A 27,459-nucleotide genomic window follows, 5' to 3' on the forward strand; every position below is an offset into this window, starting at 1 on the left:
TTTGGCAAGTCACTCAACTCCTGGGGCTCAGCTTCCCTGTCTGTACTACACAGAAATGGTTGAGAGACTTAACTAGTGTTTGTGAAGTACTCTGAGACCACTGGATGGAAATCTGCTGTAAAAATGCAGAGTAGAATACAGGAAGATGATTTCACCATCACTCCAAATATAGCCACTTGTGAGTGGGACTATAGCAGCTGTTTAGGTCAGAGAGAGAACAAGATGACCACAGCCAACTAAAATAGCAGGGAGGGGACATTCAAATGAAATGACCAAATTTACATTTGGCCAGGACTCCAGAACTATTTCTTTCGTTGTGAAAAGCGCTACCGGGGCTAGAAAGGCCACAGCGATCAGCCGAGGTCCTATTCACCACAACAAAAGATGGCACCTTTGGAGCACAGTGCCCCCAGCAGTAAGCTGGGGTATTATCTCAGCCCTAGCTCCTGGGTCACACCAGCACCTCCCAGCCAGGGAATGCAAGCTTGTGCCCAGGGAGGACATGCTGCGTCTCACAAGGAGGCAGCTGGCTACATTACCTTTACAGCAGCCGGCCAGGTTGGGCGCCAGCACTGGGGTCAGATTCACAGGGAGCAGAAAGTGCTACAGTGGCAATTATCTGAGACAAGATGAGCCCTCTTCCCCCACCACCTCACCTCCGCCCAGAGGCTCTGATCTCTTTGAGGCCAGGAGGCAGGATCTGGTGGAGTGAACAATATGAATGCTGTTGAGCGAGGAAGCTTCCTGCACGTGCTCAAGCCCGGGCTAGGCATCCTGACTGCAGGTTCCCTCAGCCATTGCCTTAACGCAGGAATAGTCTCATGCCACAAAGACAGGACCCTACCTGACTCCTGTCTCACTGAATAGTGCCCAACTCACCACCCCTGGCATGCTGGGATGTCCCTAAGAGAAGGGCACTTACAAGCTTATCTGGGAGCACAAGGTCCTGACACAGAGAAAGTTGGAGTTCGACTTGCCTTGATTCCTAGTCCCCTGCTCAGGGTAAGGTTGCATGCCACCAGCCATCCCAAGGATCAGGAGCAACGTTTCCCCCTCCCTGCCATCACAAACACATCACACAACTCACCAAATTCACTATGTGAGTAGCGCTCTCCTTTCTCTGAAGTCTCAATTTGGGGCCACCATTGGAGGCAGGGTACCAGTGAAGTTGAACCCAGAAATCTAAGCTGGTATGGAAAATCCTAGACTGCACTGTTGAAAAGCACTCCCCTGTCCTTCCATCTCTCATCCCCTGCCTCGCCCTTTGTTTTGCTTGTATTTCCCAGTTGGGCAGGGGTTTATTTCGACTGTAAGCTCTGAAGGACAGTGGCTGTATCTGCTGTGTGTTTCTCTGGAGCACCTACTGCGGTTCTGGCCACTAAACAAGCAACCAAGAATACACTAACTCTGCTACTGGGTTAACAGTCATCCAGGGCCATGAGTGACCCAAGAAAGCTTTCTGAAAACAACCACGGTCGCCCACTAGCTAAAGTACAAATAGCAAAGGGAAACACTTCAAGCTAGGAGAGAAAAAGAAAGCAGCGTTTTCCCACTGCCCTATTGCTCTCAGTGGGAGAACTGCTGGGGTTTGCGGTATGCAGTGATTCTAGCCCTGCAGGGACTGGGAGATCATTCGAGTACCAGGTACCAGCCTCTGTACAACAGCAGAGATTCCCAAGCGCTCCAGAGCCGTTTGTTTAGACCCTGGCACTTTGAGGAATCAGCTCCATTGTTTTCAAGTGGGGCTTTGTCCCGGCTCCTCATTTCGCCCAGAACGCTTATCATCCATCTGCCTCGAGAGCTTTTCTCTTCACTTTGAAACCAACAGGAAAGAAAGAATCAAACCAGCCGCGATGCAGCTTATCTTACCAAAGCATTTCAAGGATACAATAGAGGGCAGCTTGGTTATGTGGGTTTGGATTCTCCCTGGGCAGCTGCAACCGACACACTCACTGAGCTGCAGGGGGTTGGATCCCTTCTCCCTAGTCTAGATCAACAATAACGCACAGCAGGGAGAAAGCGTTGAAAGCGTTGAAAGCGCACGCTTCGCACAAGCTGCAGGACAGCTGATCACAGCCAGCACAAATGCAGAACCTGAGGAGTTTGTAACTTTAGGCCATGGAGCTGAACTTAAAATAACTACCTAGGTGTTGGGGTTAATCGTCTCAGCTACACTGCTCTACAGCCTTCCCTTGCTCTGTCACGCCCAATAAAGTGCACACACGTACTCAAAGAAACCAGTTAAGAGGGGGATTGTGACTTTAAAAAAACCAACAAGATCGTTGGGCGTCCTGGCAATCCAGCCACGCCACCACAGCAACCCTGCGAGTCACCAGGCAGGCATGGCTCCAGCCCTTCCTCCACACTGACCCCAAGGCCTGGCTGCGTGTGCCCCAGAACTGCCATGAGCCTCACCTACAGGTGGCGTTGCTGCAGAGGTCAGGTGGGACGCGGGGTCAGCAGGAGCCATCTCTATGCCAGCCTGAGCCTTGCTGAGTTCCATCTGAGACAGCAGCTTGCCAGGAGGGGCGGCACTGGAAGCTGGGGTGCTCAAGTTCCCAACTGCACCACCTGGAGCCTGAAAGGGTTAAAGTAATTGAGACCCAACGGAAAAACTCACAGCACTCACAGGAGCTGGGAGTGTGATGCAGAGCGGGGACGCCGACCAGCCCTTCGCTAGCGGGGCTCTCTTTCCATTGCCTGTAACCTCTCTCAGCAGCTGGAAATTCAAATCCACTTCTCTACGTTTTAACCTTTCCTCTATGCCTCTTTTCCCTCCCTCTGACCAGTTACTTGTCAGCTGGAGGAGGACTCTGTGGAACAAGACAGAGCTCTGCAAAGACCTTCCTTAAATAAATTCAGCAATATCCCCATCAACCTTTGGGAGGGCGAGTTCAGCAGAGGTGACTGTGTCTTACCTAAGGCCTTATCCCCACCTCGACAATGACTCGATGGATGACCTTGGGCAAGTCATTTTCCCACTCTGTGCCTCGGTTGTAAAATGCAGCTAATACTGACCCATGTCCCTGGGGACTTGTGAGGCTTAACAAGAGATTCTGAGTGCTCAGGGATCCTCTGTTGAAAGCAACGATGCGCGGTTACTGTCAGGTGTTAGGATATAGATATTCAGGCCTGTCTGCAAAGGCCTGTACTTTAAGAATTTAGGTGTATTCTTATCACTTGGCTAGTTCTAGAGGTATAAAAGAAAGAATCAAAATCACTGTCTGCTGGTGTAAGGGCCTTCTCTTACTGTCACAGTCTGAGGCCCTGTTCTTAGGCTAAGGCCTTTGGCTAAGCAGCAGAGGCAGCCATAAGCTGGGAAGCGACCGGTGACATCCTCACATTCCAAACTAGTCACATTGAACTAAGGTGCTATTGGGCTGTTAGGAAAACAATCCTGTCCGGATAGTGCCTATCACCTCCAGAGAAAGGGAAGTGCCTAGAAAATGTAAAAGGAAACTTAGTTTGATAGCATCCTGTCTGGCAAGAACTCACTTATCAATACTGGGATGTGAAATCCTCACTTCTGTATTGTTTTGTCATTATAGTTCCCACTTTGCTATTGTTTGTCTATATAATCTCTGTCTGGTTCTGTGATTGTTCCTGTCTGCTGTATAATTAATTTTGCTGAGTGTAAACTAATTAAGGTGGTGGGATATAATTGGTTACATAATCATGTTACAATACGTTAGGACTGGTTAGTTAAATTTCAGGAAAATGATTGGTTAAGGTATAGCTAAGCCGAACTCAAGTTTTACTATATAGTCTGCAGTCAATTAGAAAGTGAGGGGGTGGGTGTGTGGGTGGGAGAGATGGGAACAGGGAATGGGGGTGGAGAAATTGGAATCATGTTTTGCTAAAGAGGGGAAAGGGGAACAGGGAATGGGGGTAAGAAAATTGGAATCATGTTTTGCTAAAGGGGGAAATGGGAACAGGGAATGGGGGTAAGGAAATTGGAATAATGTTTTGCTAAGGGCAGGAATGGGAACAGGGACACAGGTGTAAGGCTCTGTGGTGTCAGAGCTGGGAAGGAGGATACTAAGGAAGGAAACTGGAATCATGCTAGCTGGAAGTTCACCCCAATAAACATCGAATTGTTTGCACCTTTGGACTTCGGGTATTGTTGCTCTCTGTTCATGCAAGAAGGACCAGGGAAGTAAGTGGGTGAAGGAATAAGCCCCCTAACATCAGGATGCTGCCAGCAGTGCAACACGACTGGAAGCAGCATGCTCACGTTCGCTTCTGCATCAGAAGAGCTCTCTGCTGGGCCGTGAAAGATGCACAAGTTCCCTTGGACATTCAGCCTGATGTCTGTGCAGAGCCCATTCAGTGGGAGACCTCTGGTCAGACGTCTAACCTTCCCAGCGCATGCCAGTAACTAACCAATTCGGGGATTCCTAAAGGGTCTATTAGGTATTCGGCTCACAGATGCACTGTGCCATCCACATCCAGAGTCACCCACTTGCATTCGCTTCAAGGGGCTGTCGAGACTGGAACTAACTGGCTGCCAGTTAGCAAACAGGTTGGTACACGCTGTATGGAAATCTGCTGCCATGAGCTGAGTCCAAGCAAACGTGTACAAACGTGTTGGATGACTCGAGTTACCCCCCTGTGCAGACAAACCCTCAGCGAGTGGGGGAGGGGTCTGCCCCTCGGTCCCATCTCAGAGTGGGCTTGCTTCCTCCAAGCAGCCCCACACTAACCCAAGCCACTGGCAACTCTGTCAGGTCTGTCAGACCAAACCTTCCCCGGGGGCTTGGCAACTGCAAGCCACTGAGGCTGGAAGCTCCCACTTACACAACAGCACACAACCCCCTCCTCGTAGGGGGTCCCAAAGACACCCAGGAGGCCGTTCTACAGCTCCCCGCAGGCACGTGACCCTTCGCAGCCCTGTTCTGCAGAGAGGGAAACAGAGACACAGAGAAACTTGGTCCAGGTGTCTCAGCAGGTCAGCTGCCGAGCCAGGAACGGAACCCAGGAGATTTGCACTTTAACGAGCTGGCCCATTCCGTTAAGGAGCGCACACCCTGTGCACTGCAGATCACACCCAAGCACAGCGAGCCTGCTAGTAGCATCCCGAATCTATCATGTCTGATGAGAAAACGAGGAAGCATCTCTCACTAAGGAGCTTAGCGCCCACCCCGACAGACTGAGCTCTCTCCCTGCTGCCAGGCTAATTCTCCCTGATTACTAAGGTGATTTTCCAACGTGAAGCAGTTTTCTGAAGTAGCCCAGGCAGTGCCTGACTTGCAGGACATTCTGCAGACCCAAGAGCCTCTCTGCTTAGTGGTACCCAAGCTGATTTTCACACTATTAATTTAAATGGCTTTATCCAAACTGAGACAAAATGTTGCTTTAAAAGTCTTGCAAATTGTAAGACCCAGTGGCCGAACAGTTTATTGCTTTGCCAGAAATCCAGGTCCAATTCCTTTGGTCAGGAGGGTCTAGACTGCTCTGGAGGTAGAGGCTCAAATCCATAACCCCACACACTGATGGGCTCTGAAGGAAGCAGATACCATCTAGATACCTCCCATTTATATAGCAGCTCCTCTTGCAGAGAAGGTTATCAGAGAACAGGTAAAGGCAAGACGAATCTTGGTGTCCTGAGCACTGACAACTGCACATTAAAGAGAAGAGGGGCTGCAATCTGCTTCATTTTAGGCAAGCTGGAGCAGACTCTGAAGGGCCTTAGATTCATAGATACAAAGGTCAGAAGGGACCATTATGATCATCTAGTCTGACCTCCTGCACAACGCAGGCCACAGAATTTCACCCACCCACTCCTGCGAAAAACCTCTCACCTATGTCTGAGCTATTGAAGTCCTCAACTCGTGGTTTAAAGACTTCAAGGAGCAGAGAATCCTCCAGCAAGTGACCCGTGCCCCATGCTACAGAGGAAGGTGAAAAACCTCCAGGGCCTCTTCCAATCTGTCCTGGAGGAAAATTCCTTCCTGACCCCAAATATGGCCATCAGCTAAACCCTGAGCATATGGGCAAGATTCACCAGCCAGATACTACAGAAAATTCTTTCCTGGGTAACTCAGATCCCACCCCACCTAATATCCCATCACAGGCCATTGGGCCTATTTACCATGAATATTTAATTACCAAAACCATGTTATCCCATCATACCATCTCCTCCATAAACTTATTGAGTTTAATCTTAAAGCCAGATAGATCTTTTGCCCCCACTGCTTTCCGTGGAAGGGTGTTCCAGAACTTCACTCCTCTGATGGTTAGAAACCTTCGTCTAATTTCAAGTCTAAACTTCCCAATGACCAGTTTATATCCATTTGTTCTTGTGTCCACATTGGTACTGAGCTTAAGTAATTCCTCTCCCTCTCCAGTATTTATCCCTCTGATATATTTATAGAGAGCAATCATTATCTCCCCTCAACCTTCTTTTAGTTAGGCTAAACAAGCCAAGCTCCTTGAGTCTCCTTTCATAAGACAAGTTTTCCATGCCTCGGATCATCCTAGTAACCCTTCTCTGTACCTGTTCCAGTCTGAATTCATCCTTCTTAAACATGGGAGACCAGAACTGCACACAGTATTCCTGGTCAGGTCTCACCTCTCCAGCGCATCATCAAGGATCTACAACCTATCCTGAAGGACAATCCCTCACTCTCACAGACCTTGCGGGACAGGCCAGTCCTTGCTTACAGACAGCCCCCCAACCTGAAGCAAATACTCACCAGCAACCACACACCAAAAACACCAACCCAGGAACCAAACCCTGCAAAAAACCCCAGTGCCAGCTCTGTCCACATATCTATTCAAAGGACACCATCATAGGACCTAACCACATCAGCCACACCATCAGGGGCTCATTCACCTGCACATCTACCAATGTGATATATGCCACCATGTGCCAGCAATGCCCCTCTGCAGTGTACATTGGCCAAACCGGACAGTCTCTACGCAAAAGAATAAATGGACACAAATCTGACATCAGGAATCATAACATTCAAAAACCAGTAGAACACTTCAATCTCTCTGGTCACTCAGTAATAGACCTAAAAGTGGCAATTATTCAACAAAAAAAACTTCAGAAACAGACTCCAACGTGAAACTGCAGAACTGGAATTAATTTGCAAAGTGGATACCATCAGATTAGGCCTGAATAGAGACTGGGAGTGGTTGGGTCACTACAAAACCTAAACTTAATTTCCCCAATACTAATTTCTCCCTACTGTTACTCGCACCTTCTTGTCAACTGTCTGACCACTCTCTTACCACTTCAAAAGTTATTTTTCCTCCCTTGGTATCCTGCTGTTAATTGATTTATCTCATTAGACTGACCTCACATTTGGTAAAGCAATCCCCCCTCTTTAATGTATTTATACCTGCTCCTGTATTTTCACTCCATGCATCTGATGAAGTGGGTTCTAGCCCACAAAGGCTTATGCCCAAATAAATGTGTTAGTCTCTAAGATGCCACAAGGACTCCTTGTTGTTTTTGCTGATACAGACTGACACGGCTCCCACTCTGAAACCTAAAGCCAATAGAGCGCCTCATACTCCTTTATGGCTTTTGCAACTGAAACAAAGCCAGTGTCATAAGCAAACACCAACAAGTCACGATCCCCTTCATCTTCCAACAGCACTGGTCTCCACTGTCAACCCCCGTGATGCCAGCATTAATCATGTGCCACTTGGACTGCGTTTCCTATTTATTTAACCAGTACTGAATCCTGAAAACCTGCATCCCATCTAGATTCCAGCTGTAACCTGGACAGGGGACACTGGCCCAACAGAACTGCCTTCCGAGCAAAACTTTCATAGATTCCAAGGCCAGAAGGGACCACTGTGATAATTTAGCCTGACCCCTTGTAGAGCACAGGCCAGACACCTGCCCCACAATAATCCCTAGAGCAACCATTGTGATCATTTAGCCTGACCCCTTGTAGAGCACAGGCCAGACACCTGCCCCACAATAATCCCTAGAGCAGATCTGTTAGAAAACGTCCACTGTCAATCTCCATCAAAACCCTCGGTAAGCTGTTCCAATACTTAATTACTCTCGTTGTTAAAACTTTACATCTTATTTCCATAGAGGTTGAAGAAGAACTAGCCAAGCCCCAGTAATTAGGTGAAACCTTGGGCAATCCAAAGCTTTAGCCCTATTACAGATACAGGTTTAGAGTGGAAGGCTGCACTTCTCAAAGGGGACCAAGAGTCCAACTCCCAATGACTTTCAACTCCCTTAGACCACCCAGCTGTATTGGAAAAACGGCCTTTGTTCTTTGTGGTTATTTCCCTTAGTCTTTTATCAAGAAGAGGTGCTGTCAAACAGAATTACACATTCTAATGGCAAATGTAAGTCAATTACATTAATGGATATAATTAGAGCAGTTGCTGAAATACATAACTCATGACATTAAAAGACAGGTTTCAGAGTAACAGCCGTGTTAGTCTGTATTCGCAAAAAGAAAAGGAGTACTTGTGGCACCTTAGAGACTAACCCATTTATTTGAGCATGAGCTTTCGTGAGCTACAGCTCACTTCATCGGATGCATACCGTGGAAACTGCAGCAGACTTTATATACACACAGAGAATATGAAACAATACCTCCTCCCACCCCACTGTCCTGCTGGTAATAGCTTATCTAAAGTGATCATCAAGTTGGGCCATTTCCAGCACAAATCCAGGTTTTCTCGCCCTCCACCCCCCACACACAAATTCACTCTCCTGCTGGTGATAGCCCATCCAAAATGACAACTCTCCACACAATGTGCATGACAATCAAGTTGGGCCATTTCCTGCACAAATCCAGGTTCTCTCACCCCCCCTGGATTTGTGCTGGAAATGGCCCAACTTGATGATCACTTTAGATAAGCTATTACCAGCAGGACAGTGGGGTGGGAGGAGGTATTGTTTCATATTCTCTGTGTGTATATAAAGTCTGCTGCAGTTTCCACGGTATGCATCCGATGAAGTGAGCTGTAGCTCACGAAAGCTCATGCTCAAGTAAATTGGTTAGTCTCTAAGGTGCCACAAGTACTCCTTTGCTTTTTGACATTAAAAGAATTCTCCATGGACATTAACACAATGAAGCACTGCCTTAAACACACAAACCCAACAATGTAAGTCAAACTCACAGCTTAGAATTAAGCCTCAAGTCCCACCTTGCAACAACGCATGGAGTTAATCTATGCCTGAAAATGTCATGGGTTTGTCAGACTAATAATCTAGTTATTGTTCTGCCATGTTTGTTTAGGGTGCCCCAATGCAGGTAACGAAGTAGAAAGGAAAACATGCTATTTCTGATCACTTCTTCAACCAGCCTTGGAAAACCAGAGACTGACTCAGGCTTACACAAGGAGATTTTGACCTACAGGGCAACAGAACTGGATGCGACTCAGACAGACTGATCTTGAACACTGGAAGAGGATTTATGGTGAGTGCACACAATGTCACACGAGGAGCTATCATCACCATCTCCACATTCCCTTCACGAGATTCAGCGTTGACACAGAGATACTAACTCCGGAGACACTTACAGGCCACCTCATGCCAGCAAACTGACACTGAATAGAGAGGTGAAGGGACCAGGTGCTCCCACCGCCTGGCAAGCTGGAGAACAGCCACCAAGCATTTACAAGGCACATTGGAGGAATGTCTATGTGTGGAAATTACTGATAAAAAAGTACAGTGCAGATCCTTATGTAACCAGAAACAGGCCCAGGACTTACAAACGCTTAATGTACCACTTCCACTGACAGAGCCTGAGGGCAGCTTCCAGCGACACCCTCGCCCACATCTGTGGGCCTCAAGTGGCTCAGAAGTTCCTTCTCTCTGAAGTCCCATGATGAAGGAGCAATGCAAAGCCAAAGCAATTTCTCTGCCCCCACCTCCATGGGGCTCCCAGCTGGAGGCAGCCATGGGTCACAGCAACTGTTCTGAGAGGAGCGGGCTTCAAACTGGACCGCTCAAAGTCCCCAGTCACAGTCTGCTTTCCTGCATCCCCTATGGCAGGGCCATCTGCACGGAACTTGCATTAGTGACACCCAAAACAGGGAACTCAACTGTGCGATAAGAAAGACCCCGTCACAGTCAGGAGAAACATTTTTCCCTGGGATCCTCATCCTCCATCTTCTGGATGCAAGGAGAGCAACTGGCATCGGCCTTTGGTGCCAGCGTGGTCCGAATAGATCTCTGTTTCCATTACGCACTAAGTACTGACAAGCTGAGGTTGTCTCGTCAGCAAACATCATTCCTGCCGGAGTCTGCAGGCTGCGTCCTGGCGGCCTGTGTCCTAGGTGCCAGGCCTCCCTGGTATGGTTGAAAACGGGGGGCAGAAAGCACTGGTGAAGGGAGCTGGGGGAAATTCAACACAGGGCATTTTGGAAACATGCTAATAGAGTCCGTCCCCTTCTGCCATGTCACTTTCCCGGGGGACTCTGCAGAAAAGTCTGCGTGTTTAGGATGCAGGGTTGTTCCATGGGCTGGCTCAGGAAATGCTGCACTGGGACAGATGCAGCGCTGCAGCTGGGCTGCTGCCGCCGTGTTCACACTTCCTAGAGTGACAGAAGCGGGTCTTCCAGTGCTGTACTAAACCCACCTCTTCTGCCGACCTAGTGGTGTCCACACCGGGGCTTGGGGCGGCTTCATTACACTGCACAGGATGCAAAATTCTGTAATTTTGTAGTTCAGGCAACGTAACGCTGTAGTGTAGACCGGCCCTTAGCAACCAACTTTGATTTCCCTGGGCCTTGCTGGGCCCTCCCCCAAAATCTCCCCAGGAAGCAGCCTGAGTTTGAAACATTGAGATTTGATACTGCAAATACTGCGTCCACCTCAATGTCTGTGCAGCACCTGGCACAACAGGGCCTTCCACCGTAATTTAAGGATTAGAATAAGGAAAATAATATAAAACAGAGGAAACAAATCAACCCAATACAGAAGCCTTGGCATGCTGCTAATCCCCTTGCTCAGCCCAGACAGTGACAGCCTCTGTAATACTGCAGTAAATATGTCCCTTTCCGGTGCAGGTAAATAATGTGCACTATTTTCAAACAGCTCTTTGGCAGACCTTTAATCAAATACCAGTTTGTTATGAAGGATCTTTGCAGGAGCCCACGCCAGTGACCTGTAATTCAGAGGGGTGTCTTCCCACATGTTCCTGTGTCCAATGGTAGTTTTCAGGAGCTACCTCAACAGCTGAAGTTAAACTCAGCCCTGACTCTTCCACAGATGCCTTGTAAAAATGTTAACAACGTCACTTGTGTCTCTCTCGGCTTTCAGAGAGATCTGAAATCTCGCCCAAGATTTCTCTCCAGTCTTTTGCTGCTTTTTCCCAAATTCTTGAGGTGGTTCCCAACAGGCTTGAGGGCTCTTGGTGTCCCTTTTTGACCTCTAGAAGCAACACATTCACACACACGGGAACTTGGACTGTCTTGCTCTTTTATATGGCAGGTGCCCAGTAGATAATTGGTTTCGAAGAGTCTGAGTAATACCCAAACCTCAGCCAGACAGGCCTCGGAAGTCTCACGGGGATCACGGTGCACGCCCCCTCCTTGCCCAGTCACACCTTCCTCACCCTGCAGTTTCCCTATGTCAAAAGACAAAACGGAGAGGCAGACCCAGGTTGCTCTAGCCCTGACACAGGCCTTCAACACCAGCACCCTGTGATGCAGCATCTGACGGGGGCAGCTGAGCCAGTCAGGAGGGGTTCACACGGAGCACAGCACAATCCGTTAAGATTCTCACTTGTCTCCTGCACTTCCTCAGTTTGCAGAGCAGGGCCTAAAGGACAGGCGTGGCTGTCACCGAGTCAGCCCTGGGGCTCAAGTGGGAGCAACTTGTGCTGTGGTGCTGAAGGCCTTAGGGTTCTGGTGCAGCGTGGGGCACGGGTCACTTGCAGGTTTAAACTAGCGTAAATGGTGGTTCTCTGTAACTTGACTTCTTTAAACCATGGTTTGAGGACATCAGCAACTCATCCAGAGGGTCAGGGGCTGTTACGGGGTGGGTGGGCGAGGTTCTGTGCCCTGTGATGTGCAGGCGGTCAAAGTAGATGATCCGAATAGTCCTTTCTGACCTTACAGTCTATGAGGCTTGCAACTTTGCTGATGGTGCCCAATGGGTGAGGGTCTCTGGCCTGGGTTAGGCAGCTCAGGCTGGAATGCGCAAAATGGTCCTTTCTGGCTTTGACATCTGCAAATCTACGTCTCAACTGCAAACTGACGTCTGCCCTGGAGATTTCATCTTCTTCTTAACATGTTCTAGCTGCTCATTTCCTTTCTGAACTCGGACTTGGGCTGAAATTTGCCACTGCAGATCTGAGATCACAAGCCTGGAACATCTGACACCATTAACTGCTTCTTCACTAAACAAATCTGCCTCTAACCTGGCAGCTTGTGTTCTGAGTTCAGCCCCAGGACAAGACACAGCTGGGGGCTGGGAGGACGGTGCCCTGAGTCTCTTTCCCAGGGAGGGAACTTGACAGGTCAAGAGTCTACAACCTTCTTCCAACAGCAGCAGGGCTCACTCCTGTCACAGTGAGTGAAAAAATCCCAAGGGAGATTTGTCATGAAAAAATGTTACTTTATGGCAGTGTTTTTCAACCTTTTCGATAACAGGGACTGGCTTGCCACCTTCCTAAACCGTGTCAGGGAGCTCTCGGGACCAGCACCAGCCTACAGACCGGTCGCTGACGAACACTGCCCTAGAGAACATGATAAATGCTGAACAGTCCCACCTCACTGGGTCCTGCCACCTGCATGGGGAAGTGTTGGGACCTGTGGAGGAGATGACAGTATGGAGACACTGGTGTTACCCACAGACACCTGCCAGCATTAGCCATCCGGGTGCCTGGTCTCAGTTCAGGGATCTGAAGGCTTGAGGCACCAAGCTCCAGGCACAGGATGGGGCGCTGTGCCGCCCCGCCGCCCCCCGCCCCGACCTCACTCTTGTTTGACCCTTTGTTGAAAGAGATGCAGCAAGAGGCTCTGGAGTAGAGTCCTGTCATCTGACCTGACCCCAGCAGACCTGACTACAAGCTTCTGGAGGGAGAGCAGGGCTGGAGGATAATTAGCCCTGCGGCTTGAAGGAGGAAACAAAGTATGGAAAACGGAGTCTGGGCTGGCAGCTACACCCTTGCAACCCCTGGGACTAGCTACAAGCGCCAAGGTCGGGTATGAAAACAACCGCAGGCCGGGTTTGGATTGTCTGTGGTCTAGTCAGGTTCGGGTCAAATTGGGCCCAAACCGACCTCAGCTCTGGAGGGAGCCCCTTTCTGCCTTCCTCGTCACAGAGCAGGGTCTACAAACACCTCTCCAGAAAGCCCCAAGTGTCAGAGGGACATTAAACAGGGGCTCCCAGGCTGACACCAACTCCAGGTGTTTGGATCCAAAGTAACTGCTGTGGTTTGGCATTTCCAGTTGATTAAGTACAGCTGTGAGGTAACATCAGATACACTGTTTGGGTGGAGGCCTCTGCGTTTGTGGCAGGAGAGGATGGATCTATCTCCAACCACTGTCCTACTACGCCCCTTTCTGCCCAGAGAGCGCACACTGCTCTCCCTCACAAGCGCTCATTCCTGTCCACTTCAGTCTCCGCTCAAATCACAGCACAGGGGCACAACAGCTCATAAGGGAGTAAACACCCTGGCTTCAGCATTGGCAAAACCCTACTGAGAAAATCCCAATGAGGGTTGCTGGGCCATATTGCAGAACACTCCCCCCAGGAGAGATGCTTCTGCACAAAACATGTGGGTCAGCAAACACTGGTGATGGAAGCATAACATACGCCCAACGGCTTCTCTTCGCCTAAGACCAGAGACCCAGAATTACCTGAGGTGTCTGAGTTTGCAGCTGCTGCTCCTCCAGCTGAGGCTGGATAGTCCCCACAGCCGCTTGGCTCAGGGTAGTGACACGGTTAGGCTGCCCCCGTAGGGTCACTGTAATGGTGGTCGGAGCCTTCAAGCCTGGAAGACACAGGAGCGAGGCAAGTCACTGCGACCAGCCGATCTCCGAGCACACACTTTGCCCCGGGCTTTTACAGGAGAATCAGATCAAACAGACACAACCCCGCCCTGCCAGCTGCCAGGCAGCTGCTCCCTACCTGCCAGCAAATGGAGCTCAGCTATAGGACAGACCGAACATGGAGTGCGGCAAGGATCACAGTCCCCAACACAACATACAGCTCAGCAAATCCACCTCTGGGAAAGCCCAACACTAGCTCTCCAGGCACAGTCTCTGGCAGTAATATTCGGAGACCTGCACCCAGACCCCCTGCACTTTTCCTATTACCAGACCATGTGCTGTGTAACAAGGATGTCAGCACGACCCAAGGCAGTAATGCGAGTTCCAGAGCATGGAGCTGACGGCTGGAATGGCGGTCACTAGCTCGGGTGAGCAGACAGGGCACAAGTCTGACCTTGGCTGGCATCTCTAAGGAACACACAGCCCGCATCCGTAGCTGGATCTTGGCTCTATGGCGCCTGGAATGCTCTGAATTAGGGGTCTCACTGTTCAGAGACAGCCACCTGGCCCTGTTTACAAGCCATCCTGAACCATGCGAGGTATAATTCTGCCTGGTATTAAGGAACATACAAAGGGGCCTTCAATCATGTGCATGATGAAGATGGACTCCTACTGGGGAGGAAATGGATGTTCAATGTCTATAGTGGCGGATCCCCCCTTCACCCTGCGAGGGATGTAAATTCTCTCGCTGGACTCACAAATTCCAATCCCAGAACCGCCACTGACTCACTGTGACACCTTGGGCAAATCGCCTCCTCTCTCTGTACCTCAGTGTCTCCACGGGGGGCGGCAATAGTTCCCTCCTTGCAGCGGCTTCAGGAGGGTAAGTCGGCATACACAGATCACTCTGAACTTCAAACAAGCTTTGTAAATGCAAACTACAGTCTGAAAGGAGATGGGAGGGGGCCTGCATCTCCGTCTCCAAACCCCCCACCAGCACTAGCCCCTTACCTGCCGCTTGATTGGAGATCTGAGCCAAGCCAGGAAGGCTGCTGGCCAGCTTGGCCAGCCCGCCATTGGTCAGCAACTGGTGAATAGCTGTGGGCTTCCCGCTCCCCGAGGCTCCAAGAGACGACAAGGATGTGGCGACTGGAATGGTGCGGACGATTGTCCCGGTGCCCGTGGTTATGGCACTCAGACTCTGGATAGGTGCTGGTGTCTTCCCAGCTGAGGTCTGCAAGGCAAGGCAAGTGCGGTGAGCACCAGGGAGGAAGGGGCAGGATGTCTTTCCCTGCTCCCCCTCACTCTCAAGGGAAGTTCGAGGTCTCCGAGGTCTGGCAGAGTCTTCCTACCCTTCATCCCAGTAGGCAGCCAGTGCATCTCAGCCCAAGGGTGGATGAAGTTTGGCCCTTTCACAATGGACACCCTGATTTAACTGGGATGGACAGTTAAATGGGATGATTTAACTGGGAATTGGTCCTGCTTCGAGCAGGGGGTTGGACTAGATGACCTTCTGGGGTCCCTTCCAACCCTGATATTCTATGATTCTATGATTTTAAGATGAAGGGGCAGCCCATGGAGACTACTGGCCCTAGCATGAATAAACCACCTTGATCTGTGTGGAGGCTGCTCAGATAGAGGTGGAGCATTGCAGGCTGCCCCTGCTAGAGCTGATGGGGCTGCAATCAACTCCACTGTGAGAAGCAGGAGTGGGAAAGGCCCAGCGGGCTCGTCTCACCCACTCCCCGGGGCTCGTGCAGGACCATTCCCTACATTGCATTGTCTAGTGTTTTGTCAAGTTTAGGTTTCAATGTCTCCTGTGCCAGAACTCCCACTTGCCATGCACCTCATGCTATCACTGCACCCAGCCTCCAGATGGGAGGGCAGGCTGCAGACAGCAGTGGTCCTTGTAGAGAAGGCATCCATCACCCTTGCTCCTCAAGTACCCTCCTCCTGAGGGTACAAGCGCCAAACACAAGAGCAAGAGCCTCAAGAGAGCTCCTTACCGCAGCAGAGCTCTACTTCCAGGATGACAAGGATGCTGTCCTCCCAAGCTCTCTAGATCCAGTTTCTCGCTCTCCAGGAGAGCCTGTGCCTATCTGAAACCCTCCATGTCGCTAGGGCTGCCTACCTGTATGGATGGCCCCACGGATGCTACGCTCGCTGGAAGGGCTGGTGACTTGGTGCCGATGTCCTGCAGGCTGAAGCTCAGTCCCTGCAGGAGGCTGCTAGCAGACGCTGCTCCTGAAAGCAAACAAGGCTGAGGAATAACCTGCCATGAAGAGCCAGTTTCTCACCTTTGGTGGACTAGCTTCAGCAGGAGGCTGTCCCCTGAGTCACGCTACCTCTTGACCTGTGGGAGCCCCTCGGTCCTCCCTATGAGCTATGTCTCCAGGAGGAAAACACCATTCTAGAACACGACCCAACACCTATCAACTCGCATGACTGCACACAGGATGTGCGCCCAGTGTAGGCAGGGCCAGTCGTGTCTAGAACACCAGATAGCGAGCCACTTCCTGCTCCCATACAACCGAAATCGGTGGAGATGTTGCCATTAGAGCTGAGAGCATCATTGATTTCTTATTTCAGAAGCTGAACCAAAAAATCTGACAAAAACGTGGTTCGGTTCAAACTGAAATTGAATTTTGACGGTTTTTCTTATCAAAACAAAATACATCTGAGGGTCGGTTTGTTTGTTCTTCAAGTTTTTCTGTTTTGCTCCAGGTCACTTTGGGGTGTCTTTCACCCTTTTTTAATACTAGCTAAATTATTAAACAAAACACCGTTTCAAAACAAAAAAGCTGAAATGTTCCATTTAAAAATGGACCAAAATAAACCACTTTGGAATTCCCCCCCATTTCTATGTTGATACTATTCGCTAAATTTGACCTGAAAGTATCCCCCAAAATGGACTTTTCTGCAGATGTATTATTCGCTGAAACAATGTCACCCAGTCTAGCTGCCCTTGACCGCAATGGAAACAGGGCCTGGCCCAGTGTTCCATCCTCCACCAGGCTCACTTTCCAGCTCCTGAGTAAGCCACTGGCCTCATCAGGCCCCCGGGATAGCCAAACGCTGGGAAGGTTCTCAGCCACTCCCGGGTTAGAGCAAAGGTGCAGGCAGGGAAACACACGACTGATTCCAACAGATCCGTCTCGCAGGCCAGGTTTGCTTTGCAGACTCCCAAGCCAGGCATGAAGAAAGAGACAGGTACCTTGGAGCGCGTTGCTAGGCTGGGCCTGCCTGCAGTGGGCACTGCTGGCCACCAGCCTGCTCTGCAAGGAATGGAAGGCGCTGGGAGCTGTGCTGCTAGGGATCATGGCCGAGGGGGTAGAGCTGAGGGTGGGGGTTTCCGCTGCAGAATTCAGCCTGGAAAATAAACAGAGAAACTCGGCAAATGCACTCCAGTAACCAACAAACTCCAAGGGGATGTATTTCCAGGACAAAGATTGCAGCCAAGGGGTCAAACACAGCCCAGAGCCACTCTCCTTCTGGAAAGGCTGGGTGAGACTGAAAACTTTACTGTGGTGAACTCAAAACTGCCGCAGCGGCTGCGCCTCCATGACGGGAGATAGAAGCACGCACAAATGGAGTAGGATGTCTATTTCTGAAATGCGGGGTGACTGGAAGCCCTCTGTCCCCATGCCACGCCGACTAGGTGTTATACACAGACAGATTCCACCTTGGGAGTTAAAGGGACCTCTCAATTTAAAACCGTTTTTATTTTCCAGATCCTGCCTCCTGTTCCAGGTTAAAGGCAGGGGCTGCCGCTCTGAGGCATACAGCAAACCAGAGCAGCACCATGGGAGATGAGAAGACTGAGACAGCATTAAATGTACAGCAAGAAACCCCCGGGGGGGGGGGGGGGGCATTTCAAAGGAGAATTACTTTAAATACTCCTCCAGCGCTGGGGGGCGAGTCTGGCAGCAGGCAGGGAGGCCGCAGTGGCAGAGACAAGGGTTGGGCAGGGAAGATGCTTTAAGGACAGGAACTGGAGTCCAGGTTAAGGCAGAAGATGCAGGGAGAGAGAAAGCAGTGCCAGAATCACAAAGATCAGGAGGTTTGAATCTATCATTTCAATCTTTGTCTCCCCCATAGAAAGAGAGAGATATTCCTATCACCAGGATGCCCTCCCCACTACTCCCCTCACTCTGCCAACACATCTCAGGACTGCCCTGCAACAAGTCAACACCAACGAGGGGTAGGTACCAGGGGACTGGATATCTCCTATATCTCAGGATTCAGACATAGAGCTGGACCTCTGACATATCCTTTCACACTCAAGGTCCGAGGAAGTGGCAGACACTGGAATCATTGCTCTCTGGAGCCTGGCGTCGGCTCAGCTCTCTCAGAGATCCACAGATTAAAAATAAAATGATACACTCACTTGGTGGTGGTAAGTAGTCCCGAGAACTCCTTTACGCCTGACCCAGACTGGCCTACGGTCATGGTGGGGGGCTTTCCTGGCACACCTGTGGGAAACAAAGAAAAACACGAGACGTAAAGCTCTGCCCTATTCCAGCCTTTGGGGAGCCCCTGCCATCACGCACGGCCCAGTGACACAGAGCAATGCTGGGGGAACAGAGCTCATCCTGCTGCCCAAAGCACTTTTTAAAGGAAAGCTCCAGCACAATCCCAAATATCTTCTAGCACGTTCTAGGAGAGCGAGTCCTTCCAGAAACATCAAACCAAATAGAATCACTAATAAAACCAGGAAGTTGCCATTGCGACAATCTTATGATGCACAATAGGACTGAGGGAATCAGCTTCGACATTTGAAAGCACTGGATACCAGGTGCTCAGCACTGGGATGTAAGCATCTCTGGTGAATTCCACTAATCTGCTTCTACTTCACTCACACCCCCACTTCCTCCTTGCCAGATTATTATTATTATACAATTCTACTGCCTCGATGGATCATTGAGCACATGCCGGTTTTCTAGTGGTTGATTTTGTAAGCATTCTATTGAGACACTTTACAAAATACACAGAAAGGCCGGTGAGTTACAATATTTGTTTATTGCGGTGTTTGGGATACAAATGCGTTTGTCCTGTGTATTCCTCCTGCTCACGCACGGTAAGAGGGAATTCTTGTTTGGTTCATGTTTACTTCTGCATTTCATTTTTTTTCTGTGAAAAGAAATAAAGTTTTGAAAATTAAAAAAAAAAATCCAGGAAATCAGAGACTTCCAAAGCTGTTGAAGGTAAGCCACAATATATTCATTAGTTAATTTTCACAGTAAAACCAACTGTTAAATTAACCAAGAAATGGTGCAAAATGGATCAATTTACTTTACAGCTTTGAAAAATCTCTGATTTCCCAGGGCTTTGGAATGGCGTGCTGACCCTTTCAGTCCTACGCTGCACACTAATTCCACTCACTTGCAATTACGTTTAAGAATTCTTTTTTGGTGCTCCAAGCAGAAGTCCTACTATGCATCAACCTGGCCTACCACAACGGACAGTTTCCTTAATGTACAGTGGTTACAATAAGCAAACAAAATTCCTGGCCTCCTCTCCAGTGCTGGAGGGAAACAAAGCTGAACACACTACAGCTCTCTCTGGACTGCAGCTCACCAAGTTGCAACTCACATCACAGCAGGGTTTTCTTAACCCAGGAGAAGACGGGAGAAGAGTTGGGTTTTGCAAATGTATATATAAAAGGTGTATTTGACAGACTTCAGACCGTTGCAATGCCCAAAGGGGATCAGCAGAGCAGGAAACTATTCTATACCGAGAATACACAGAGATTCTTCCATGGGAGACCACATCAAATCCCAACATGGTCCTCCTTGTATGGCAGGAGCGGGTCCCAGATGAGATCTTTGCAGAGAGATTCCAACCTGTTTGGGAGTCCTTTGTTGTCACTTCTACAGCATCAGGGTTTGAGGGACAGACACTTAAGCAAGCCACAGACTTACAAAACTGAACGAGACTGAGTGTCCCTCAAGACCAGTATCCTGCGTCCAGCAGTGGCCTGAAGCTTCAGAGGAAAGTGAAAAGACCATGTCCCTCACAACTCAGTAGATTGTGCTAAATCATATACAAAGGGAAAACCCTTCCCCCCGCACACACAATCAGCCTTTCACCCTGGCACATACAATTTGAACGACTCCCTTGAACCGAAGCTTCTGCCATATGCTCTGCTGTACACTATCTATTATGGGACTTCAATCCCCACCCTTCCCCAAGCATCACTGAGCACCCAGTCGCTGGCATCTGGAACCGCTTAGGCTGCCTGCCATGTCTATGTTGTAAAAGAAGAAGGTTCCTCCCCTTTGGCTCCATCTTTGTCAGCAGACATATCCTCATACCCAGAGCTGGCCTGAGACACACCAACTACCCGATCTCCATGTAAATATCACTGAATGTAAATATCTCCGGTTTAAAGAGCAGTTCTGGAACTGGGACTCACTTTCTGGCTGTGCAACGAGGGGTGCTCCATTCCCCGTGCCAGCAGCTTCCCCGTGGGAGACAATGGTCACCTTGATTTTGGCTCGCTTGGAGGATTTGCTGCAATGGGTCGGGCTGGGGGTTTGATGTCTCTTCAGCTGCATTCGCACATCTTCTTTCTCAGTCGCTTCTGGCTGCTCTGAGGAGACTGGAACTAGAAGACACAGAAGTGTATATTTGAAACCAATACCTGCTGCCCTGAGGATAGCATAACTCCAGCACGGATGATAATGTGATATATACCCAGAGAGGGAACACAAGCCCATGCATATTCTCTACAGCTTCCTTCATGCGGCCCCCTCCTGCCTTCCATGCACCAGGACTCAGACTCTAATGTCAGAAAGGACCATCTTGATAATCTATACAGACTCTGGCTGAGTCACTGACGGCCTCAAACCATGGTTTAAAGAAGTTACAGAGAACCACCATTTACGCTAGTTTAAACCTGCAAGTGACCCGTGCCCCACGCTGCACCAGAACCCTAAGGCCTTCAGCACCACAGCACAAGTTGCTCCCACTTGAGCCCCAGGGCTGACTCGGTGACAGCCACGCCTGTCCTTTAGGCCCTGCTCTGCAAACTGAGGAAGTGCAGGAGCCAAGTGAGAATCTTAACGGATTGTGCTGTGCTCTGTGTGAACCCCTCCTGACTGGCTCAGCTGCCCCCGTCAGATGCTGCATCGCAGGGTGCTGGTGTTGAAGGCCTGTGTCAGGGCTAGAGCAACCTGGGTCTGCCTCTCCGTTTTGTCTTTTGACATAGGGAAACTGCAGGGTGAGGAAGGTGTGACTGGGCAAGGAGGGGGCGTGCACCGTGATCCCCGTGAGACTTCCGAGGCCTGTCTGGCTGAGGTTTGGGTATTATTCAGACTCTTCGAAACCAATTATCTACTGGGCACCTGCCATATAAAAGAGCAAGACAGTCCAAGTTCCCGTGTGTGTGAATGTGTTGCTTCTAGAGGTCAAAAAGGGACACCAAGAGCCCTCAAGCCTGTTGGGAACCACCTCAAGAATTTGGGAAAAAGCAGCAAAAGACTGGAGAGAAATCTTGGGCGAGATTTCAGATCTCTCTGAAAGCCGAGAGAGACACAAGTGACGTTGTTAACATTTTTACAAGGCATCTGTGGAAGAGTCAGGGCTGAGTTTAACTTCAGCTGTTGAGGTAGCTCCTGAAAACTACCATTGGACACAGGAACATGTGGGAAGACACCCCTCTGAATTACAGGTCACTGGCGTGGGCTCCTGCAAAGATCCTTCATAACAAACTGGTATTTGATTAAAGGTCTGCCAAAGAGCTGTTTGAAAATAGTGCACATTATTTACCTGCACCGGAAAGGGACATATTTACTGCAGTATTACAGAGGCTGTCACTGTCTGGGCTGAGCAAGGGGATTAGCAGCATGCCAAGGCTTCTGTATTGGGTTGATTTGTTTCCTCTGTTTTATATTATTTTCCTTATTCTAATCCTTAAATTACGGTGGAAGGCCCTGTTGTGCCAGGTGCTGCACAGACATTGAGGTGGACGCAGTATTTGCAGTATCAAATCTCAATGTTTCAAACTCAGGCTGCTTCCTGGGGAGATTTTGGGGGAGGGCCCAGCAAGGCCCAGGGAAATCAAAGTTGGTTGCTAAGGGCCGGTCTACACTACAGCGTTACGTTGCCTGAACTACAAAATTACAGAATTTTGCATCCTGTGCAGTGTAATGAAGCCGCCCCAAGCCCCGGTGTGGACACCACTAGGTCGGCAGAAGAGGTGGGTTTAGTACAGCACTGGAAGACCCGCTTCTGTCACTCTAGGAAGTGTGAACACGGCGGCAGCAGCCCGGCTGCAGCGCTGCATCTGTCCCAGTGCAGCATTTCCTGAGCCAGCCCATGGAACAACCCTGCATCCTAAACACGCAGACTTTTCTGCAGAGTCCCCCGGGAAAGTGACATGGCAGAAGGGGACGGACTCTATTAGCATGTTTCCAAAATGCCCTGTGTTGAATTTCCCCCAGCTCCCTTCACCAGTGCTTTCTGCCCCCCGTTTTCAACCATACCAGGGAGGCCTGGCACCTAGGACACAGGCCGCCAGGACGCAGCCTGCAGACTCCGGCAGGAATCAGCTATTACCAACAGGAGAGTGGGTTTGCGGGGTGGGGGGGGGAGGGAGAAAACCTGGATTTGTGCTGGAAATGGCCCACCTTGATTATCATACACATTGTAACGAGAGTGATCACTTTAGATAAGCTATTACCAGCAGGAGAGAAGGGTGGGGGGGAGAGAAAACCTTTTGTAGTGATAAACACCCATTTTTTCATGGTTTGTGTGTATAAAAACATCTTCTGTATTTTCCACGGTATGCATCCGATGAAGTGAGCTGTAGCTCATGAAAGCTTATGCTCAAATAAATTGGTTAGTCTCTAAGGTGCCACAACAACTCCTCTTCTTCAGGCAGGAATGACGTTTGCTGAGGAAACAACCTCAGCTTGTCAGTACATGGTGGAAAATTCCTTCTTGACCCCAAATATGGTGATCAATTAGATCCTGCGCAGTTGGGCAAGACCCAGCAGCCAGACACCTGGGGAAGAATTCTCTGTAGTAACTCAGAGCCCTCCCCATCTAGTGTCCCATCACCAACTGCTGGAGAGTCCTCTCTCTCCTTACCACTCACGTCTCTAAATTGATTTCCTTGTGCATCACAAATTGCTGTATTTAGAATGAGCTCTTCATATTCTAAGGCAGCACAGTCTAAGGATCCTGTCTTTTTCTGCACTGAAAAACAGTGCAGGCTTATCACTTTATGAACCGCTGCAGTAATAATGCCCCTTACAGAAGTGTTTTTCATTTCCAAAACACAGTACAAATGCCAGCCCATCATCACGTATCCCCACTTTACCAATGGGGAAACTTGAGGCCCAGAGAGAGGTAAAGTGACTTGCCCAAATGCACATATGACCCCATCAAAGCTGGGATTAGACCTCAGCTGCTGACCCCGTGCTCTGCTCCAGCCATCCCTGCACTGCAGCGCATATTGCTGGACTCCACCATTCATTACTCTGCAAGAGTCAGTTCTTTATCGTGTTTCCTTGGCGCTCACCACCACCACACCTGCACAGCTCAATCATCCCTGTATGTTCCCTCGCAACACCCCTGCAAGGCACTGTTATCCCCAAGGTACAGATGAGGAACTGAGATCCACAAAGACTAAGGCCCAGATCATTCAAGGTATATAGGTGCCTAAATCCCATTGATTTCAGGATTGAGGATCTCTGTCCGATATCCTAACCTGTCTGGCCTCACATAGGCAAGCCGAGACTTCCATTTTTCTGCTCAACAGTTCCTTTGTACCTCAGCCTCCCAACCCACCCTGCCCGAGCACATCTGGTCTGTCCTGAGGCCTACTGTGTCAATGCTCTGGCGCACACATCACAGCTCCCAGCAAAATGGAACCCTCTACATGACTGGGACCCTGGGCACTTGGGGAACAGAAGTGATTATTAACCACAAGACCATCCTTCCTCAGTACCGCATCTTGCCCATTTGTATTCCACTGCTGATATGTAACCGCATGATCTCAATTTAGAACCCGGGAGTTCATGGCTTGCACCCTGCTGTCCATCTCTTCACTGGAGAAGTAAGCTTTAGCACATCACCCAGCCCCGGCACATTCTGCAGCGGAGGTGCTGAAATGAAGGCCGGCCTTCCAATGTGAAAGGTGTAAATCTACAGTGCTCAGAAAGGAAGTTCCCACCACACCTGGTCTCAGTCCACTCTGGACTAAGGGGCAATAGAAGTAAGGCACATGACACCAACCCTTTGCAAGCACTTTGGAGGACAGCATTAGAACTCAAAACGACCTGGACAAATTAGAAAAATGGTCTGAAATCAACAAGATGAAACTCAATAAAGACAAGAGCAAAGTACTGCACTTAGGAAGGAAAAATCAAACGCACAAGTAGAAAATGGAGAATAACTGGCTAGATCATAGTACCGCTCAAAAGGATCTGGGAGTCATTGTGGATCACAAACTGAATATGAGCCAACCATGTGATGCAGTGGCAAAAAAGGCTACTATCATTCCGGGGTGTATTAGCAGGAATGTGGTAAGTAAGACATGGGAGATAATTGTGTCCCACTTCGCTCAGCACTGGGGTGGCCTCAGCTGGAGTACTGTGACTAGTTCTGGGCGCCACACTTGAAGAACGATGTGCATAAACTGGAGAGAGTCCACAGGAGAGCAACAGAAATGATAAAAGATGTAGGAAACCTGACCTGTGAGTAAATGTTAAAAAAACTGGAGACACTGAGTTAGCCTTGAGAAAGAAAGACTGAGGGGGGACCTGAGAACAGTCTCAAATAGATTAAGGGCTGTTATAAAGATGACACTGATCAATTGTTCTCCATGTTCACTGAAGGCAGAACAAGTAGTAACAGGCTTAATCTGCAGCAAGCAAGATTTAGGTTAAAGATTAGGAAAAACTTTCTAAATCTGAGGGGAGTTAAGCTCTGGAACAGGCTTCCAAAGGAGGTTGTGGAATCCCCATCACTGGAGGTTTTGAAGAACAGGTGGGCAAACACCTGTCAGGTTTGGTCTAGGTTTACTTGGCCCTGCCTCAGCACAGGGGTCTGGACGAGATGACCTGTCAAGGTCCCTTCCAGCCTCCATTTCTCAATTCTAAGCCCTGGTCTACGCTGGGGGGAGGTGCCGACCTAAGATATGCAGCTAAGTCGGCGTATCTTAGGTCGACTTACCTGGCCGTGAGGACGGCAGTGAGTCGACCTCTGCCACTTCCCCGTCAACTCCGCTTCCGCCTCTCACGAGCTGGAGTTCCGGAGTCGATGGGGAGCGCATTCGGGGAGCGATTTATCCCTTCTAGACGAGATGTGATAGATCGATCACTACCGGCCGATCCGGCGGGTAGTGAAGACCTGCCCTAAATACTTACCCTCAAGCTGGGGAGGGCCGTAGGGGAAACAAGAATATATAAAGCCTGAAAAAAGTCACTGAGGTAGTTAATTCCTTCTCCTATGGGGGTCGGGGAGGAGGCGCGTGTGTGTAGAAGAAATAGTCCTTGGGGTCCAAGTTCTTTACTGAACAGCCTTCATCCTCCTGGAGATCAATGACCCCACTTTGCAGGAGCAGGTCCCCGACCTACTGCTGGGGGAGAGTGCAGCTGAACCACATTACTGCTAGGCATTTATTTGTTGGCATTGCTCTACCCCAACGCGAGCATCAATGCGTATTATCTTAGCACCTGCACCCAGGGTCCTGCTTTGAGGGCAGCAAGGTGGGGTGCTGGCTGATAACAGATGCGCAAAGCTTACACACCTTCCCCAGAACTGTGAACATGCAGAGTGAATGGAACTACCCAGAGAGTTTTGATCACCTATGCGAAGAGATTACAGGCATCAGTTCCGCTGCAAAAGCCCTTGAGACCGCCCGAGCATCAAGCACACCACCCGGCGCCATCAGCTGGGCAGCACCATGAAACGGCAGCTGCAGGGGGAACGATGCTAGTACTCCTCAGAGCACCCATGACAGCCAGTGATCAAACACACCCTCTTGCATTCCACATGATCAAAGCCTCCTTCATTACACAGTCACTGTGGCACACACAGCCTCTTGTTCTCACAACAGATGGGAAGAGCTCCCTGTGCGCTCAGGCTGAAGCCCCAGGCACCAGCGCTCTGAGCTCTAGTTAGACAAACCTATTGCTCCCACTTCACCATGGCTTCCCACCACGCTGTTCTCCTGCAGGGAGGCAGCATCCCTCTCCTCAGCCCCACCGACGCAGAAACAGCAGGGCTGGAGGACAGTGTGACCAGCCCTGGCTTCGCATTAGCTACTGTCAGAGCTGCCAGCGGGCAAATCCAATGTAACCGCATGAAGGCATTTTCCCATAAAGTGTTCGATGGCAGGGACTAAAGTGCTCCTTTGATGGTGTGGAACACTGCACACCTGGATCCTACTGATGCCGCCTGCTCAATGCTCCAGAAACAGGGTGGGGCTGCTGCCAATGTGTCCCAGGGAAAAATCTCTTCCCATCCGGACAGCATGCGAGCAGGAATCACCCCAGTTAGGCAATTAATCCTTTTTGTGCCTGTGAGCTGCTGCTGGGTGTTCAGACCCCACGGAGAAGTGCAGAGCTACTCCGCTGAGTCACCCAGGCAGCCTGACCAGGTGGATCTCATTACCTCCAACGCCGTAGTAGAAAAACCAAAGTTCTCAGAGGCAGAGCTTGAGGGAAGGAGAACTCAATAAGTAGCCAGCCTAGGCTAGGACCTGCTTGTCTATACAGTCCTGCCTCGGGCTTTGTTATGTCACTTCTGGATACAGCCAAACCCCAAGAAGGGAGTGTTTGGACAATAACCCAGTTGTGTGTTAGGCAGAGAGAGGGATGGGGACCTCCTGGTATCTCAGAGAACCCAGCTACAGCACCCCACAGTCCCGCTGGTCTCCAACTAATTATCCAGAGCTTCATTCGTCCAGACAAGAAGCCACCAGCACTATGCCATGAGGCACCATGCTTTACAGAGAGGTGTTCCTCCATCACACTCCCCACAGCCGAGGGCCACCTGCTCTGGCACTGACAGGTCATGTCATGACAAAGCAACTCGCATTAGAGATAGATCCAGCTATTACAGCAACTGAAATGCCTCCCAACCCTCTTACCAGCCTAACCCTGCTAAAATCCTCCTCCAGACCTTTATCACCAACCTCTTCTAACCTCAAATCCTTCAGCTTGACTCCACAGTGGCAGCCAATGCAATTGGAGGCAAAGAAGTTGTATCCATTTAGCTCAGCTATGAATCTGGCCCCCTCATCTCTAGGTCTCAGAGGCTCTGACATACAGTAGCCAGAGTCTCTTCCTCCAGTCCCATTCTCCCACCATCAACAGTGGCTTCCTATCCATTTCAGGATCCAATTCAGCCCTGCCTTCCTGCTTTCCCAAGGAATCCCTCGCCCTCCCTACCCACTCCTCTGCTGTTCCTCCTCCAACTCTCCATGGGTTTGGAAAGATGCTCCAGCCGGCCTCCTTGAGTCACTAAGCAGCCCCGTCTCTGCACCCGCGACAGGCTGTCCAAAGCACTTTCCCGTACCAT

The 27,459-nt window shown here is 49.9% G+C and overlaps 1 protein-coding gene across 13 annotated transcripts in view; it reads right to left on the reverse strand.

Annotated features, from left to right (window-relative positions):
• Positions 1-27,459, reverse strand: part of KANSL3 (KAT8 regulatory NSL complex subunit 3) — a 92,372-nt gene that overhangs the window by 35,145 nt on the left and 29,768 nt on the right. For 6 of the 13 annotated variants that reach the window (XM_048829375.2, XM_048829368.2, XM_048829371.2 and 3 more), the window contains 7 exons: positions 20,342-20,533; positions 18,314-18,398; positions 17,141-17,295; positions 16,058-16,170; positions 14,938-15,160; positions 13,795-13,928; positions 2,416-2,578 (listed from right to left, as the gene is read on the reverse strand). In XM_048829375.2, the coding sequence (XP_048685332.1) occupies positions 2,416-2,578; positions 13,795-13,928; positions 14,938-15,160; positions 16,058-16,170; positions 17,141-17,295; positions 18,314-18,398; positions 20,342-20,533 (1,065 nt within the window). Of the gene's footprint in view, positions 1-2,415; positions 2,579-11,024; positions 12,494-12,562; positions 12,742-13,794; positions 13,929-14,937; positions 15,161-16,057; positions 16,171-17,140; positions 17,296-18,313; positions 18,399-20,341; positions 20,534-27,459 lie in introns of those variants that run through there. The other 7 variants (XR_012666135.1, XM_048829374.2, XM_048829376.2 and 4 more) reach the window with 4 other exon arrangements.

This window comes from Caretta caretta, chromosome 26 (assembly GCF_965140235.1).
Source record: "Caretta caretta isolate rCarCar2 chromosome 26, rCarCar1.hap1, whole genome shotgun sequence".
NCBI classification, from domain to species: domain Eukaryota; kingdom Metazoa; phylum Chordata; order Testudines; family Cheloniidae; genus Caretta; species Caretta caretta.